This window comes from Parasteatoda tepidariorum, chromosome 8, assembly GCF_982258835.1.
Source record: "Parasteatoda tepidariorum strain Cologne lab strain chromosome 8, Ptep-v5.0, whole genome shotgun sequence".
Classification (NCBI taxonomy): Eukaryota; Metazoa; Arthropoda; class Arachnida; order Araneae; family Theridiidae; genus Parasteatoda; species Parasteatoda tepidariorum.
Window position 1 is genome coordinate 26447173 of NC_141762.1, and position 19266 is coordinate 26466438.

The 19266-nt window shown below is 30.9% G+C and overlaps 1 protein-coding gene across 1 annotated transcript in view; it reads left to right on the forward strand.

The window, feature by feature from the left end:
* Window positions 1-19266, forward strand: part of LOC107451618 (uncharacterized) — an 89467-nt gene that overhangs the window by 43739 nt on the left and 26462 nt on the right. The window contains exons 16-25 of the mRNA XM_087150044.1: window positions 96-166; window positions 2536-2600; window positions 3521-3668; window positions 6549-6666; window positions 9203-9300; window positions 10510-10581; window positions 12786-12892; window positions 15658-15730; window positions 15805-15906; window positions 16718-16885. Of these exons, the coding sequence (XP_087006170.1) occupies window positions 96-166; window positions 2536-2600; window positions 3521-3668; window positions 6549-6666; window positions 9203-9300; window positions 10510-10581; window positions 12786-12892; window positions 15658-15730; window positions 15805-15906; window positions 16718-16885 (1022 nt within the window). The remainder of the gene's footprint in view (window positions 1-95; window positions 167-2535; window positions 2601-3520; window positions 3669-6548; window positions 6667-9202; window positions 9301-10509; window positions 10582-12785; window positions 12893-15657; window positions 15731-15804; window positions 15907-16717; window positions 16886-19266) is intronic.

Genomic DNA, 19266 nt, shown 5'->3' on the forward strand with positions numbered 1-19266 from the left:
ATTTTCCTCTTCCAGAAATTTAAAACCACTATAATGAGTTTTATTATTATTTTTAAATGAAGCCTGCATTTTGTAAGGATTTTTTTTTCTATTAGGTGAAGATACCGATCAAATGTCTGCAGCTGGGCAAATGGAGACGTTTTTGGGTGTAGCTGGCATAGATGAGGTGAGATAATTTTATGAAAAATCAATAAAATAGAATATTTCATTTGTTTAAATCGACATTTTCCAACTTGATGCATACGTTGTTCTCAGCTTTATAAGAATTCCGACTCATTATGCGTGTTTCTATCAATCGAATAACTTTAAATTTCATGTATTAGTATTAAGAATCCACTATGAATGCAGTTTAAGTTTTATTAATTATTAGTTACAGTAATATCATTATATTACCAAAATAATCGAGCCTGGTTGACAACAGGGCTAAAGAGAATACAAGGGCTAGTTCACTCCGCTCTTAGAGCTGAAGCTACGATTTCCCTCCTTATGACGTCACTGTGTCCACAGATCTCGGAGATCGCAAGCAAAGATATGATAACTTTGCATCTTTCTCTTTGTAAAAATAAGTTAGACTTTTTCTGGTTATTAGCCTTCAAACTTTACGTAATTAACACATTATTTCCGTTCATAAACATAGTTCAAAAAAAAACTTTCTTTGTTATTGTATTAAAACAGTGTTTCCCAAAGTGTGGTACGCGTACCCCCAGGGGTACGGGAACAGTTTAGCGGGGGTACGCATTCTTATGCGAAATATCTTGCAACAAACAAAAATTTCAAAAAAATTTATTTAAAAATAAAGCTAGCCATGAAAATTTATGATTACGTATTTTTCTATTGGCTATTTTTTACAGAGTTAACAGTTAATAATTAGTGGTATCAACAGCCAGTTGTGATTTTTTACCTTAGTGCAATTTTTTTACAGTTAAAAATACATTCATTTTTTTATTAGTGGTACACAGCGTGACGAAAAATTTAGAAAGGGTACGCAAAAGACATAAGTTTGGGAAACACTGTATTAAAAAAATACCATTTTAAACTTATAAAAATGTTTTGCTATTTGGTGAAAATGACACGATAAATACTTTATTTTAAAAAGTTCAGTTTTAACTTTAACTATTAAGAAAAATGAAGGCATATATCGACACTTTTTTTATCTACATATTCTTTTATAAAGATAAGTTAAGTTAAATTTAGAATCCCTGATTTTAAAATATGTCCTTAATAGCAATTTGTTCATATTTAATCATTAGGAAACATCAACCTTAAACGCTAATTACTGAAACAAATTTCTAATGACATTGGAAATTTTACAATTGTTTATAGACATTTAAATTTACGATGATAAAATGTATAGATATTTAAATTGAAGAGAATATAATTTTTAAAAAAAATCATAAATATTTAGAATAACTACATTAAAAAATATGTTATGAAATTAGGAGAATTTCAACTATATACTATGTATTTTATTTATACTTTTTACTTACATTTTAATTTTCTTTGACTTTATCCATTTTTAAATTCTTTCCACCTGCCTTTCTTTATGAAGTAACGAGGCGGTTTCTGTTTAGATAATGAATTTTTATAAAAGTTCTTTACGACAGAATAAACGCATTGCTGTTTTATATTAACTGTGTTATTTCGAAATCCATTCTTTACATAGTTGTTCATTTACTTTAGGGAACATGCGAAAAATTATACTTTTTCCTTTTGTTTTTATATCAGAATTTTTGCAAGTTGCAATCACGCAAACTGGCATTTCGATAATAGTTTTAAATTCTTGTAAATTCACAGCAAAAACTGAGGAACGTCATTATAGAAAATAACAAATGTCTTAGAATATCTCGCAAAAAGAAATGATCCAATATTAGTTAGAGCTAGTAAGGCCAAACGCTCCGTTCTTGAAGTAAAAGTGCGAGCTTTGCGCCAAAGTGACGTCACTAGAGTGACGTCGGAGGATCGGCGCGGCAAGAGATACTTCAAAGGAGTGAACCAGCCCTTCTACTCTCTTTAGCCCTGGGTTGACAAGGCGCTGGATTCACATTCGTTAGAACTGAAGTTCGAATCCAGCAGACCGAAGACTCCCCGTGTAGTAAATGGTGACTAGTGCGCGTTAAATCTGTCTGATCACATGTCCTTCATGATCCCATAACAAATTATACCTCTGGGGTACTGAATTGAGGATTCATCATTGTCTGGTTCAGGTCAAAATTTCGATTTGTGGATGAATGGGTTCGCCCTATAAACGGGTGTGAAATGGTGGTGTGCAGGAGTCGAATTCTCAACCATAGATGGTGCCTTTGGAAAACAAGAGCAAACGCACTTCTTGCCTTAATAGTGTACGACAACAACCAAAATAATCATATCATGCAGTAAGGAGCAGCAAAAGCAAAGAGCCGAATTTGTGAATTGGGTTCCAAAGGAGGTCAGTGTATAAGTTACTGATCGTATAAAATATCATCATAACAAAATTAATGTTTTATTGAATTTTTATTTGTCTCTTTTAATAAAATTTAAAAAAATGTTTTTCTCTAGATCCTTCTGGCTATAAAGAAATGCTGGGCGTCTCAATTCAGTTTCATCGCTACTGAATATAAAAGGTACTTCTTGAAAAGTTACCAATCAGTCTATACGTATACTTTCAAAGTAAAAAAATGCATAGATGTTTATTTTTCTAACATAGCCCCTGAAAATATCTTAAGAATTTCTTCTGAAAAATTCCTTTTCTTAAAACTTTTTTCAGAAATTGAAGATTTTACTTTTTTGGAGATTTTTCCTAAACATTTCATTTTGAAAATTTTGCTTTTTCTTTAAAATATGTGTAAAGTTTTGGTAAAAATTTCGTAATTATTTTTTAAGTCTAAGTAGGTTATAAATTGTTAACTCATCATGCATTTTTATAAAAGTGATCATTTTTAAAAGGGATGCTAATGATAAAATTCTAAAGTTAGTTATCCTAGTTTTTTAAACTTATATTTTACGGAAACTTTACTTCATTCTGGAAATTTTCCGTAGATTGTAAAATCTGAAGGTATTTCACCAGCTTTTTAACCCTAATTTTGAGGAAAACTTAAAAAATTATTCTGAAGAATTTCGGTACAAAATCAGAGATGAAAGTATTTATTTCATCCACCTTTTAAGCCAAATTTTGAAGAAAATTGGAAAATTCATTCTGAAGAACATGAAGGTATTTCATCCGCTTTTTAAGCCTAATTTTGAAGAAAATTTGAAAATTCATTCTGAAGAATTTCGGAAGAAAATTGGATCTGGAAATTCACTTCTTAAGAATCATTTTGAAGAAAATTTCGAGAGTTCATGCAGAAGACTTTTGTAAAAAAAAATGCAAATAATTTAGTAGGCTTAAAATTAGATCAAATACTTTCAGTCTTTCATTGAAAATGTTTTAAGAAAATCTTCACATTATTTTTAGAAGAAATTACTTATAATTAATGATATTTCACTTATTCTGTGATTGATTTTTATATATTAGTGAATTTTTAAGTTTAAATTTGTTTTTTAGACGTTATGGTCAAAGCTATAACTCTCCAATGGCAGTTGTTGTTCAAGAAATGATACCTTGTGATGTTGCTGGGGTGTTATTTACATGTGATCCACTAACAGGAAATCCCACATTAATGTCTATAACGGCTAACTATGGTCTTGGTGAGGTATAGTACATTTTTATGATGATTAATAAGTTCCGTGGTGATGGTATCTTGCTCAGTACAGTTCGGTCATTGTTTATAATTTTACCCCTTAGTTTTGATAATTTATTTTTAAGACTAGTTTTACCTTTTATTTCGGAATGTTAAAAAAAAAATCTAACTCACTGCCAAAATCTCTTAAATGGCCTAATACTCATCCTTTTCAAGTTAAGCAAGTATATTAGTATTATATAATTTTCAAAGAATAAATGGAATTCTTTATAATTTTTTAATGTAAGAGTCTGATAACTGTCTAACATAATTCAAAATTGACAGACGAAGGCAGTAGGGAGTTATAAATGCCACAAAATAAATGCCACAAACAAAGGTATAGCGTGTTCTCAGACAGGGACTGCAACTGAAAACGTACAGAATTCAACTTGTGCAGCAATTGAAACAGGAGGAGTACGGAAAACGTGTGAATTTCGCTGCGTTTATGCTGGAGAGTATGGAAGATGAAACAATAACTGATCGTCTCATTTTTTGCGATGAAGCAACCTTCCAAAATTACCGACACAACAGTCGAATATAGGGTACGGAGAAGCCTTCCACTGTAATTGAAGATGAACATGACTCAGCTAAATTAAATGTGTTCTGCGCGATCTCATCACGTAAATTGTACGGTCTTTTTTACTTTTGCGAGCGACGTGTTACGTTAAATATTTGTCTTGACACACTTGAGGTATGGTATGGTTAATGCCACAGCTAGATACTGATTCTCCGGAATAAATCTTGAAGCAAAATAACGGGTGCTACGGATTACATCGGAAAACGTGTGAATTACGCTAAGTTTATACTGAAGAGCATGGAGGATGAAACAATAGATGATCGTCTCATTTTTTGCGATGAAGCAACCTCCTACATTAAGTGGGAAAGTTTGCCGGCACAACAGTCGAATATAGGGTACGGAGAAGCCTTCCACTGTAATTGAAGATGAACATGACTCAGCGAAATTTAATGTGTTCTGCGCCATCTTATCGCGTAAATTGTACGGTACTTTTTACTTCTGAGTACTCTTTACTTTTTTACTTTTACTACTGATTCTCTGGATTACATCTTGAAGCAAGATAACGGGTGCTACGGATTACATTTTAGAGCGCTCTCACGCTGGGGTACGATGGTTCTCACATTTTTTATGTATGTGTCATATATGTGCTTCCCATGCCCAAAACAATTTAAGAAAGCAAAGAATGCATTTGCAATGCACTTGCGTCGTTGACTGTACAAATGCTTCAGAATGTGAAATAGACTACCGCCTAGATGTTGTCCGCGTGACAAAGGGAGGCCACATAAAAAAATCTGTGACTCATGTATATGAAATTTTGAAGCTCCTTCTACATTCTATGTAAATTTTATCGATAAATTCTTTTTCATTAAAAAGTTATTGTAGTTTGTAATCGCTGTATTCATTTTGAATTATCCTGTATTGTCACAAGCTTAAAATGTAACGTCAAAATAATTTTAAGGTATCCGACTGATTTCGGCAATTTTTTTTAAAATGGCTGAATTAAAATTAAAATTTTAGCCTTAGTAAGCAGGAATTTTAAAATTATAAATTTAAAGTAAGGCTTAAAAATTTCTAAAATATTTTTCTAAATAAGGGCAAATTTGAACTCAAAAACTATGCATTTTTTATACCACACAAACAATTTTACAGCGAATTGTAATGCATAAATTTCTTTCTAGATCAATAATGTAATTACCTGTGATATAAGCTAAAATCTTAAAAAAAATTCAAAAAGTCGATGAAATATCTCTACATTTGTTAATATGGAATTTTTAAAGCAAAATTCTAAAAATAATTTTATTTAAAGTTTCATAAAAATAACAAATTCACATTTTTAGCTTTCAGCTCAAAGCACCACTAACATTATATAAGATCTACATATTAAATTTCAAAGAATTCTATAATTAATGTTTTTTGTAAAATGGGTTAGTGTAAAGACGTTCAAAATCAACGTTCTTCAGAAAATGCGTTTAAATTACAAGAAAATTCCGAACTGTAAGAAAATATTGAGTACAAAAAAATTAAGAATTTGAAAACTAATTTCTGATAATGAATTTTATTTGCCTAAAGTACATAATTTATTCAGTAAAAAAAAAGGTTAAAATACTCAAAGCATAACAAATAAATTACTTTATTTTAGTTTCGTTTTCGGGAGTTAACTTCCAATTTCGATTTCGTCCGTCAGCATACAAGAAAATTACAATAACTTTAGTTCTAAAAATTAGAGAACAAAAATTTAAAGGATTTTGGAAAGCCATAGAACTGAAGTCCAATATCCGTGGTGGCTCAGGGTACAGAGAGCTCGCCTCCCTATTAGGTGAGCCAAGTTCGAATCCCAGCAACGGCAGGTCAATACGAATTCTACACCCGGTTGGCACTGATGACAGTGCTGACGTAGAATATCCTCAGCGAAAGACAGACCATGTGCTAGAGTCCCCTTGCTGTCAGGCTGACCATTCCAGGTTTTTATGGTTTTCTTCTCCATGCAACGGCAATGCAAGTTATTTCCATCAAAAAGTCCTCCTACGAAGGCAAATTTCTCCCAATACTTGATCCGAAAATTCCCTTGTGTTCTAGATTGGGTTCAAACTTACAAGGTTACTAAGTTGAATATAGGTAGTCTTACACTCAAAATTGGGTCAGCTGCTTAACGGCGGTTATAAGAAATTGGATAGTTTAAAAAAAATTTCGAAATAGTCGATTTTCATCCTGCCGGACATCAGAAAAATTGAAAAAAGGAAAGAAAAAGATTTATCCCATTGCAATTATATTTTGCCTACTTCATGCATTTTATTATATTTAAATAAATCTATGTATAATAAATGTTTCTTTCATAGTCTGTTGTATCAGGTTCGGAGGAGCCGGATATGATCTACTTAAAAAGAGATGAGAATGACACACTTCACGTTAAATCTATAGACATAGGAAAGAAGAATCGAAAAATTATTGTAGACGGTAAATATATTCAATGATACTTAAGTTTATTTTATTTTATTACCACGTTTATATAAACTTGCCTTCGTGTATGTCTGTCCGGGTGGAATTTTGTAATCGATTTTAAACTAACTTCCCGACTAGCTACAAACTTCAAATTTGGCACATAGTTCAGAATCGGATGACAATGCATGAAAATGAAGAGAAAAAAGAGAATGAAGAGAAAGAATGAGAGAATGAAGAGAAAGAAAGAGAAAAGTAAAATAAAATAAAAATTTTAAAAAAAAAATTATTTTCGAGATTGTCTTTTGTTGTCGATTCCATTATTTCAAATTAGTATTACATGTCAGGTGAAAAGATTTTTATTGTCGGAGTATTTTTATTGGCTGAAAAATCACGTGGTAGGATCCAGTTTTTCCTCATTCATTTCCAGATTTTTTTGGTTGTCATCAGCATAAAACTAATGAAAGTCGTAAAGGTATTGTTTATCTATAAAGATTTTTGTATCCCTAATTTAAAATGAAAGTTGTATTATTTTAGTAGTGGTCTTGTAGTAGTCTTGACTACTCTTGACTAAGAAAAATAATCTAAATAAAAATATATATTTTCAAAAACCACGTTTTTTGTAGTGAAGAATAATAATTGAAAAGTAATAACTTTTAAAAAATATAAAATAAAAATTAAAAAAATTATAATTTAAAATAAAAAAATTCAAAGTAAAAAATAATATTTTTAAAAACCACGTTTTCGTAGTGGAGAATAATAATTAAAAAAAATTGAAAAACGAAAAACGTGGGGCGCATGAAATACATAACAGTATATATACACATACATATACACATTTTTTTACTCATACACATGCACAGCCACATATACATCCACATACATATGCATATACACAAACATATTCCACATCCACATTCAGATACAATTACAATTACAGATATACCATACACATATTTTCAAGAGCACACATACACACACTAATATAACATTACTGTTATGTATTTCATGCGCCCTACGTTTTTCGTTTTTCAATTTTTTTTTAATTATTATTCTCCACTACAAAAACTTGGTTTTTAAAAATATTATTTTTTACTTTGAATTTTTTAGTTATATTATTAAGCTAGTGAATTGTATTAATTGTATTGTAACTCAATGCTTGCTGCAAACTTTTACATTTTTTGCAAAAGAATTTTTCTAGGGGTTAATATTTTAGATTGGGTGCCTCAATTAGAATCTTGCAAAATTATTTTTAGACCACCATAGCCAACAAATAATCTATTCTATATCTTAAATATATGGTAATATTATTGAATATTATAAAATAAGTAATATTGATAACAAAACAAATTCAAAAAATTTTCTTAATCAAAACTTAATACAAAATTAAAAACTTCTCAAAGATTACAATTTAATTGATATTTTACAATAAGCGCTAGGGGAAAAATTCCGCAAAAAACATAAAAATCAGCATTTGTGCTGTTACTGGTATAGATATTCTTTCTTCATCTAACTGTAGACAGCATTTTTAAAAATTAAGAGATAGAACTAAAACGATAGAGTTTTGAATACTGCGTCATTCATTATTATTTAATTCTTCGAAAAATACTCAACATGAACGCCCGACGAACGTCTAGTGATCCTAATATGTGACCCCGTGTTTGAATACTGCGTCATTCATTATTATTTAATTCTTCGAAAAATACTCAACATCAACCGCCGACGAACGCCTAGTGATCCTAATATGTAAAATAATAATGTGATTTTTCCTTATTCCCGTGGTTGAAATTTTCTTTTTGGTCATCATTAATTCGATTAAAAAAAAATTCGCAAAGAAGCCCGAAACAGCATTCACAAAAATAATTTTAATACATATTTTGATGATTGGAAAAAACTTTGGCAGAGTGCATTGATATTTGAATACAGAATTTTGAGAGTGATGGAACATATTTTCACTCCATTTTCACATCATGTAGTTTCATAAAAAATTAGGTCTACCGAAAAGGTCTGCCCACGATTGCGACTCCACGATCAACAGCTATTCAGGGTGTTCCGTTTTTTTGTTTTTAATCATCTTACTGTGCATAAAAATCTGACATCTTCCGGACAAGTTAAAATTTTAAAAGCATACTTATTTTAATTTCTATTATTTTCACAATAAAATCACAAATAAGTTTTATTATTCATGATTCACCATCATGATTACCATACACAATTTCAAATACATTATTTTAAAATAATGAATTCATTATATGAATGAATGAAATTCATTTAATTAATTAAATGAATAAATTTATTTATTCTATGAATTCATGAATTGAATGAATAAATTTATTTATTCATGAATAAATTCATTAAATAAATTATTATTTTTAGTTAATGGATTCATTCTTTTAAGATTTTAAATCTGAAATATTCTGCAAAAGTAAGGCTCATGAAATGCTGTATAAAATCATGCTATGAGCAATGTCTAAAATATTCCATATGTAAAAAGTTTCTTAAAATTTGAAGAGCGTATACAACAGGCTTTAAAAGCTTTATTTTTCATTTATAGACCATGGAACAAGTGCAGAAAATGTGTCAGAAAACGAACAAAATATTTGTTCCCTTTCTGAAGAAATGATAATGCGTTTAGGATACGTTGCAATTAAGGTAACTATAAACACTATTAATAGAAAAGTCATTGAAGAACAAAAAAAAAGATTTCGAACATTTTTATATTTTAAAAGAAATTTAAATTGAAAATTTTTTAAATCATCCATCTTTAATACAAACCTTTCCATGCTTAATTGTTTCAATTAAATTTAAATTATATAAATATTATACATGGTGAACCAAGTACGAATAAAGTTATCCGAATAATTATGAGTAATGTTAATTTTTCTTTTCAATGCGGTCTCTATTGATACTGGTCATCTGGGTATTAACATGTCTTATATACTAGTGAATTGGTATTATATTTTTGTAGTGGTAGATACTCTACAGTTGTATTAAAAAAGCTGAATGACAACTTATAAAAGAGCAGACATTGTAGTGAACAGTTTATGAAACTAGTTAACAAATTCTTAAAAGTGGTGGCGAAAAGTATGTATTTGGTTTAAATATCTCGCTGTTTTTTTTAACTGTTTGACCCAATCGACACCTTAAAATATCTAATATACTCTCAAACGCATTGGGGCACCACTTTTTTTTCATAAAATTGCAGTAAAAAGATAAAACATTTTCATAAAATCTTGTAGTAAATATTAAATTTAAAACTTATTCAGGTTTTTCATGACCTGGAATAAATAAATGAGTAATAGCGCTAAGATTTTTCAAGACTACTGAAAAATGCTAAAATTTATCTTTCATTTGTGAATTACGAAATTATTTAGGAGTTATTTCCTGCACTAGATATTTCTTTTAAATTATATATATATATATATATATATATATATATATATATATATATATATATATATATATATATATATATATATATATATATATATATATATATATATATATATATATATATATATATATATATATATATATATATATATATATATATATATATATATATATATATATATATATATATATATATATATTATTATTATTATTAAAATTTTAAAACTATTTGTGTAATGCTCAAGCAAAAGTTAAGTTTAACCATTTTCTAGTAACTTTGAGATAGCTGAGAGCTATCAATTTTCAATTTTTTTCTAGGTCGTTATAACGGTGATAGCCCTGTATATTATATCAAAACGAATACAATATTTAAAAAAAAATTTATAAAAATTTAGCTGTAACTCGGATGTTTGTACAATAAATTCCACAATGTTTTGCCATTAAATTCATCATTTCTCTTTTCCGTAGATTGAAAAGCATTACCATTCTCATAGAGATTTAGAATGGGGTTTCTTCAAAAACAATTTGTATATTTTTCAAGTAAGCATTGTTATGTATATTTCGCATTTCTATGTTTTAATTTTGTTCAATAATTATGTATATGCATGAACATTTTTTATTTTTATATTTTTAAAATATTACTCTGATATAGTTAAATGTTAATTTTAAGTCTGGGGACATTAAACCTCCCTTAATCTTGGCTTTCAAGAAACCAAACAAACCAAAACATTTATGCCAAAACATTTAGAAAAAAAAATCGGAACGTTGATTTTTAAATATTTGAATCAAGTGTAATTTATTTTCGATTCAGCTGTTTAATTGTCAGTTCGAAAAAAGTATTTCTCGTTTAATCATTAGCTCTATAAGTTTTCCTACTTCTACAATATTCTCTTCTAGAAGAGTAACTATTCTCTTGAAATTACACTTAAGAACAATTTTCTTTTCTAGTTGCATAAGATTTTTTTAAACATATCTCAGATACTTTCGCATCGCTGATTTCAAATCCACAATCGGTTTCTTTCCATAAGATACAGTTTTCATAAAATTCAGTAATATAGCCCGAACGAGATTGTTTAAAATTAGACAACATTTAGACAACAAAAGAACTAAACTAGAAATATCATTTTAAAAAGAAAAATCTGTGTAATCTGTGTAAATCTGTGAAAAATCTAGTTACAGATTTGAAACCCACGAACCCGAATTAGATACGATGCCGCTTTTGTATAAATGTTACAAAAATTTTGTTCCCCAGTGTTGTCTATTTGATACAGTTTGAGAAAATTTAAGATTTGCAAAAAATTTATTTAAATATTATTTTAGTTCTTTAGTCGCCTACCTGCCAACTTATACGCAGGTACGCTTAGTTGCATATCTGACAACTTATACAACTCTTCAAAGTAGTTTTCGCTCTTGACAATGCCAATTGAAAATACATTGTAATCGCATATTTCATCACTTTTTAGACAACACTTAAAGCCCAACAAAATAATTTGCTTATCTCCCCCTATATGTATGTTTAAACTGTTAAAATAAATTGTGGTCAAAATCAGTTTTTATCAAATATATTAATATAAGAGTCAAGTATGAATATAAAAATCATATAACCACGTTAAATATAGAAATAAAATCCTCCGGAAAGTTCAGAACATTTGGCAGATATGGAGTTGTAAAATTGTACTATAATTGTATTTAAAGCCTATAAATTTTAGTCGCTAATAATTATTGGTGAAAAAAATGCTTCTTTAGTTCTTTAACTTTCAATTCAAAAGCTTGCAAACGCCTCTGTTTTAATTTTTTTTTAAAAACTGTAACATTAACGGAACAAATATTTAGAGCTGCCAAATCTCCCGCTTTTGTTTTTAAACTTTCCATTTTATTTTTAAAGTAATAATTAAATATAAGCATTAATATTGTTATGTTTATTTTGGCGAAGTTGATTCATAATGATTTTGACCATCCAATATATATAAATACTCTAAATAAATATATAATAGTCCTAACAATTCTTTTTAAAAAATAAAGTGTTTACATACGTAAAATAATTCGTACTTTCGACTGTAAAATCATTTGGTATATTGTTTCACTATAAATCTTAAGTAGAAAGTATGAAAAAAACAGGAATTTATAAACTACCTTTAATATTCCCCACTTTCGTGCTATTGCTATGTCCGAAAGTGATCATTGGTATGCATAGTGCCAAAAATAGTTTGAAAAAATTGTCATAATTTAAAAATTTTTTAATTTATATTTAATTTTGCTTAAATTATTTTTGAAACTTTGATTTTCTGGTGGTACTTTAAAGTATTATTTTTATTGTTCCAAAAACTAAGATGGAAGAACAGTAACAAACAGAAAAACAGATAGGAAGACAATTCTTTCGTAATAGTTTTTGCTCTTTTCCTTCTTGATGTTTATAGGCTTTCAGCATTGCCCACTTTCAGCCCAGGCTCACACTTTGCAATAAAACTTATCCATTGAAAAATTTTATAAAATAATTTAATTCTTCACCAATCTCAGTATATCTTACATTAAATGTTCTTCCACAACTTTTTGTTTTTTCTGAACCACTCGTTGTTTTGAAACCATTTTAAATACTAACTATCGTTTCTAAACAACGTAAATGGAACTTCTTTATCTTTGCTTCTTTGTAAAAGTAGAACTTTTTGGAGTAATGTATTAAATAATATTTTTAACATAAATAAAGTTAATATTTCATACATATTTTAATTCATGTGGTTTTTCAGTCAAGACCTGTAACATGCAGTACCAAAGAAACAACTTACGAAATCGATCACGAATTTGATGGACCTCTAAGAGTGGAAAATGACTTTCATTCAGTGTCAAATGCTGGGTGAGTTAGTATATACATTTGAATTAGTGCACTGATTGGTGAGTTAGTATACAGATACAGACGAGGAGTTAGTATACATAAAGCGTTGGATGAGTTAGTATGAAGAAGGGTGACAAAATAATTGGAACACTTCCATACTTAATCTATGTATTTTTTTTATCAGCAAATGCCATGGAAGATTTTATGTGACAAAACTGATACTACAATTTTAAAGATAATGCTTGAAGCTTTTAAAAAGGGTGACATTTTTACCTGTACGAAATTCAGATCGACCAACATTAGAAGAGGAAACTAATTATTTATTTCCAGCTTTAATAAGAGCAATTTTTGCAATACTTCTACAGGAGAATGAAAATCCAATCGTTGCATCAAAAGTTGTTCAAACAAGTTAGTTTTCTCAAGGTTTCCAAGGGAAACTAAAAATGCAAAAAGTGGTGAATAATTAAATTCAACATTTTAATAAAAGAGATAAAAATCAGCAATATTTTATAGCGCATTTCTTAAGTTTGCCCTTGAAGGTGGATGCAACGAGTGTTTTGCTTTAAATATAAATCAGTTGAAATGTAAGTCATAGTGGTTATTACGATTGAATACAAAAATACAATATGTACAAAACCTTCGCTAAACAGTCGACCTAATTCTGAGTTTACGACTACCAAAGTTCAAATCCGTAGCTTTGCAATTTTGAACCTAATCCAGAAGACAAGGGATCTCCTAGAACAAGTATTGGGAGAAATTCACCTTCGTGGAAGACTTTTTGATGGTTCTAACCCGTTTGCTTTACATGTACGAAAAAAACACGAAAACCTCCCACGATTAGCCTGACGGCAAAGGGACTCTAACCATCATTCGTTTGCCACTCAGGATATTTTTCGTCAGCATTGTGTGCAGAATTGATACCGACCAGCCATTGCCGGGATCGAAATCGTTTTAAATCATTGGGAAGCAAGCGATCTATCCCCTGAGCCACCACTGGCCCACGATTGAATAATTAAAGAGATAATAATTTAATAAAAATGAATTGAGTTTCAATCACTTTTTGCATTTTTAGTCGCCAGTGTCCTCCCTATTTTATCAGCTCTTTACTTTTCTAAAATTGAAGACATGGTTAATAATTGACGGCAGTTCTTTTTTTATCATTAAAAGTGGTGAAATCATAAAGTTTTTTTTCGGGGGAGTAATGTGACTGACTGTAACTGAGATAATCAATACATTCATGTTTTTACATTTAATCATACATTAATTTCTAATATAGTATGTTTTTACATTAATTTCTAATATAGCAACGATGCATATGTATATGTATGTTTGTTAAAATATATTATATGATCGTGCTAAAACGAGAAACTCATTTTTCTTTAATTTGTATTTGTATTTATTTTTATTACAGTTTCAAACATATTAAGCACATAAAAATATACATATTACATAGTGCCTGGTATTGGACTTATCATAACTTCCAACTTTTACGCTTTCCAAAAATATTTTTAGAGGTAGTGGAATGAAAAATTAGTTAATAATAATTGTTAGTAATTTTTTTTCAAAATTCAGCTAGTAGTTGAAAATTGCATCGAATATAAAAATTATTTGGATTTAAAAGTTATTAAAAAATATACTGTAAGTGTTAAACAAAACTGTAAGTATTAGCTCACTATATACGTATCTTCTAAATTAAAAGTCCCGCAGTGGACTGATCGTTAGGACACGGTTCCCAGCAGATCACCGAAGTCAAGCATCACTGGCTGCGGTCAGTGTACGGGTGGGTGACCACTTGGATCAGTCTGAGTAGGGACTAAGGGTGTGCGGTATTGGTCCTCGCTAAACTATTCTACCGTTAAAGTGCTCGACTTTGCGTGTAGTTCGTCGGTCGACCGAAGTGGGGGTGCCATCCCCTCTTCAGAGGATCAAAATTGCGATGGCATGTCTTCGGATCATCCTCAGGGATGTTTCCCAGACCATCACCAATAGCCCATTGTGCAGCTCTAGTGCGACGTAAATGGACTACAACTACAACAACAAATCTAAATTATATATTTTCCGTGGTAATGATATTTTTAAATTTTTCTCCTAAAAATATATAACAAGCCAAATGACTAATTCACCACTTCTTTAAAACTCTAAATAAATGATACTTACTCAATGGTACATTTAAAGTACTGTTTGAGATAACTTTATTTTTTTCCTAATTATAAAAGATGATCGCTTTGGCAAAGAGAGGCACAAGAATTCTCCAGGCTCTTAGTAGCCCAGTTCCCTTTTCAACTTTGAAAAGGATTGTTAGATCAAAAATAAATAGGGATTTCCATCACCAATTATCAGAAAGGCTAAAAACCAAAGTGTGGTGAGATCTTCGACAGAACACCATTCCAGACTGGCCGCGCCGAGAAGCGGTGGCTCAGTTTCCGGACATGACTGTCTAGTCACGCACCTGATTCGTTTAGGGCTGGTACCTGATCCCTATTGTTCTCTGTGCAAGAGCCAAGCTGTTTTGGATAGCGGCTACATCCTGCGCTGCAGGGCCCTCCGCGGGTCGTCGTCTACAGAGTGATATTGGGAAGCAAGAGCGCTCCAGAGGAAATGACTTTTTACTTTCTTGTTTTGTTCCTGTGTTTTTGCTTTTTAACATGTTAATTCACCTCTGCCATTTGAAATAAATAAATAAAAGATGAAGAATTCGAAATTTAAATGAATTCGACGTAACACAGTGTAGCAAAAACTACTACTTTTTACGACTCAGCTTATAAATTGCTCTATTTTACTTTTAGAGAAGTCATGCCAAAAGGGCTTAGTCCATTGTCATTGGATCACACGTTAAAAAATGTACAACTATTAACGAATGTAAGTTAAACTTTCTCGTCATTTCCAATCATTTAAAAACTGATTTCTTATTTTTAAAATATTCTCTTTTTTAGAGTGCTGAGAAGAAAACAATTTTTCAACTTAAAGGAAAAGCTATATACTTTCGTAAAGGTTTTGTACTGATGTACAATCATTTCATGATGAATGTTGCCGATGTAAGTACAGTTTAAACCTATTATTGCTTAACCTATTATTGCTCAACGTCAACAGTTGTTTATAGCTTGTTTCATTTGAGATAACGATATCGAATAACAGAAGTATTGTTGGTACATTCCTTACTCAAAATTTTGTCTAAATTACGATCGCGTCAAATTGACACGTATCCGTAGAGATAGGTATACCATAAAGAGAATTTCAATATTTCAACGCTTTTGAAGAAGATAGACTTCAATATATATTTATGAAATGATTTTATCCTCGATGAATGGATAAAAGACATTACAAGAGATAAAAAAAATACAAACGGGGTTTGAAATTTTCCTTATAAAATTCGAAATGCGTCAAAATGACGCTTCCCGTAAACCTAGTGTTAAAGATGAATGGGAAAAGGGCCGCAAGCGGCCTCGGTTGCCCGGATGTTTCATAGACTTCCGTTCATGATTACAAAATTGCTAATCTTAAAGCAAAAAAAAAGTTATTAACCTCGTCTCCTCATTTTGGTTTATCTGAATATTGCATGGTTAAAAAAAGGTATTACTTTTAATAACTTCAAATCATGATCCCTCAAATTTTGCCATGCAAAACCTCCCAAAACATATGCAGCTGAAAGAAAGATTGTTTACACCGAGTTAGTATAGTTTCCATAATGTTCTCCAACCCCAATGTTCTCCATAATGTTCTCCAACTCCAAAGTGTTTCTATGATGTTCTCCAACCGCTGCATATATTTGTGTTAAATCACATTATTCTATCGTTTTCTTTCTAACTATTTCTCTCTGAAACAGTTAATGTCTTTTTTTTCCCTTAGGTATTTCCATTGAAAGAAAAAGAAGAAATATCTGGCTTGAAGAAAGCAACGCTCATAGCTTTATTTGGCAGAGTACCTGATGTTGAGGAGATGTATCAAGTATGTCGGGATAGATACGGATTGATTCCTGAGGCTAACCCTCTCTTAACAATGAAAATGTTGATAACAGTAAGTCATGCATGGCATGTTTTTATTTTTCTTACAAAATTCAAAAATTATGAATTCAAAGAGCGTAATTGCACTTCCTTGCTATTAAATTTTAGTGGTTTTTTTAACTACTTCCTCTCTGAGTTCTTTAGGGAAATTAATTTTTATCACAAAAGCTGGTGGAGCGTATCCATATAAAAGGAACCCCTCCACACCCATATATATATATATATATATATATATATATATATATATATATATATATATATATATATATATATATATAGGATATGATAGGCAGTATTGTTTCTAGGGCCACATTCTCTCCAGTTGAAAAAGAAATTACGCCTATTGCCTATTATCAGGATGAACAGAAAAGAGGAACTCGGCAAAGAAAAGAATATAATTAACAACTTCTAACCACATTGAAAGCTAGCACTGCTATAAATCAGGAAACCAATTCTAATGATAATGGATAGGACGCCTAATAAGTCCAAGCCTATCATCATAGCGGCATGTAATGCCAATGGTATTTATAACAAAAAAGGCGAACTACTGAATTTTTTGGCTACACATGATATCGACATCTGTGCTATCTCTGAAACCCACCTCAACCCTGGTAGCATGGTTAACTTCCTGAATTATAATACTTATCGTTGTGATAGAGTCACCTGCAGAGGCGGAGGTGCTGCAATGTACATAAAGAAAAATTACTCATCCACTCTCTACAGTACGACCAATAATGATGGAAACGAAGAAGTCTCAGCTATTATTGCCTTAAATAACTACAGGAAAACTAAAGTCACGAGCATTTATAACCTCCCGATCATCCACTATCATACAAAAACATCAACGATATCTTCCCTTCACATCTAGAAAATATCATCGTTGGAGACTTCAATGCTAAAAACACCACCTAGGGGAGTAGGAAAAATAATAGAACAGGACTCAGACTTATTAAACAAGTGAAAAATCGTGGACGCACCATTTATGCTCCCACGAAATATACATATACACCGAATGGACCTCGAGCTGCCCACGACATCCTAGACTTCCTAATAACTAATACTAAAGCAACAATCATTGTAGAGACCTACCATGAACTTAACAGCGATCACCTACCTATTGTTGCCACTGTTGAGTTTAGTAAACAGGACCAGAAATACTACCGAATGGCTCTCATTCCATAACGTACTCCATAATCACTCCTTCCTCAAAAGTGATCCCGACTAAAAACAAATGATTAACGAAGAAATTGATAACCTGATCAACATTATACAAGATGCATACAAAAATGCCTCATATAGCACTGAAATCAGGAACGATTATTATAAATTTCCATTCTACATTAAATGTCAAATTAAAGTGAAGAACAATTTAAGGAAATTATACCAGAGAACACTGGACCCAAATATTAAAAATCAGCTGAATAACTTTATCAAAAGTTTAAAGAAGCAAATTGATGAATTTAGAAGAGATATCAGGAATGAAAAGGTTGAGAGTCTTTAACCTCTCAGGACAAAACCGCTTGGAACATGGTACGATCTCTAAAGTCGAATAAGACCACTAACATTCCGCTAAATAGCCCAAATGGCAAGGCTTATTCCGATACTGATAAATGCGAAATTTTCGCAGACGCAATGGAAAGACAATTTTCGCTTAATAACGATCCTATTGGCGCAAATTTCGATGATATTATTATTAATGCTGTCAATAATTTCTTGACAAATGACTATCAGTTAACCTCAGATCCAGTTACTATGGAAGAGATCACCAGTATTATCACCAAATTTCAGAATAATAAAGCTCCCGGTACTGATAATATAAATAACCTCATGATTAACACCCTCCCACCCAACATCATCGAGCAGCTGCTAAACATCATCAATGCTTGCCTCAAGCTGAAATATCCCCCCCCCCATCAAATGGAAACACGCTCAGGTTGCGCTCTTCCCCAATCAAGGGGAAAATCTTCTAAATCCTGAAAGTTACACACCCATTAGTTTGCTGACCGCATTTTCAAAAAGTTTTGAGAAGATAATCCTCAACAGACTAAAGCTCCATCTCAGTTTTATCCCGGAATAACAATTCGGTTTCCGAGAACACCTATCTACCACTAAACAACTAGTGAGAATTATTGAGAATATTAACCAAAGATTCTTCAAAAAAGAAACAACAGCGATCCTGATGTTGGATGAGGTCAAAGCCTTTGACCGCGTCTGGCATCAGGGCCTCATATACAAGCTCATAAATTTCAATATCCCCAAAGATCTAATTCTGCTAATTAATAATTATCTGACAAACAGAACTTTTCATATAAATATTAATACAGCCGTTTCTACCACTAGATGCATTAAAGCAGGAGTTCCGCAAGGATCAATCCTCGGCCCTGTGCTCTACCT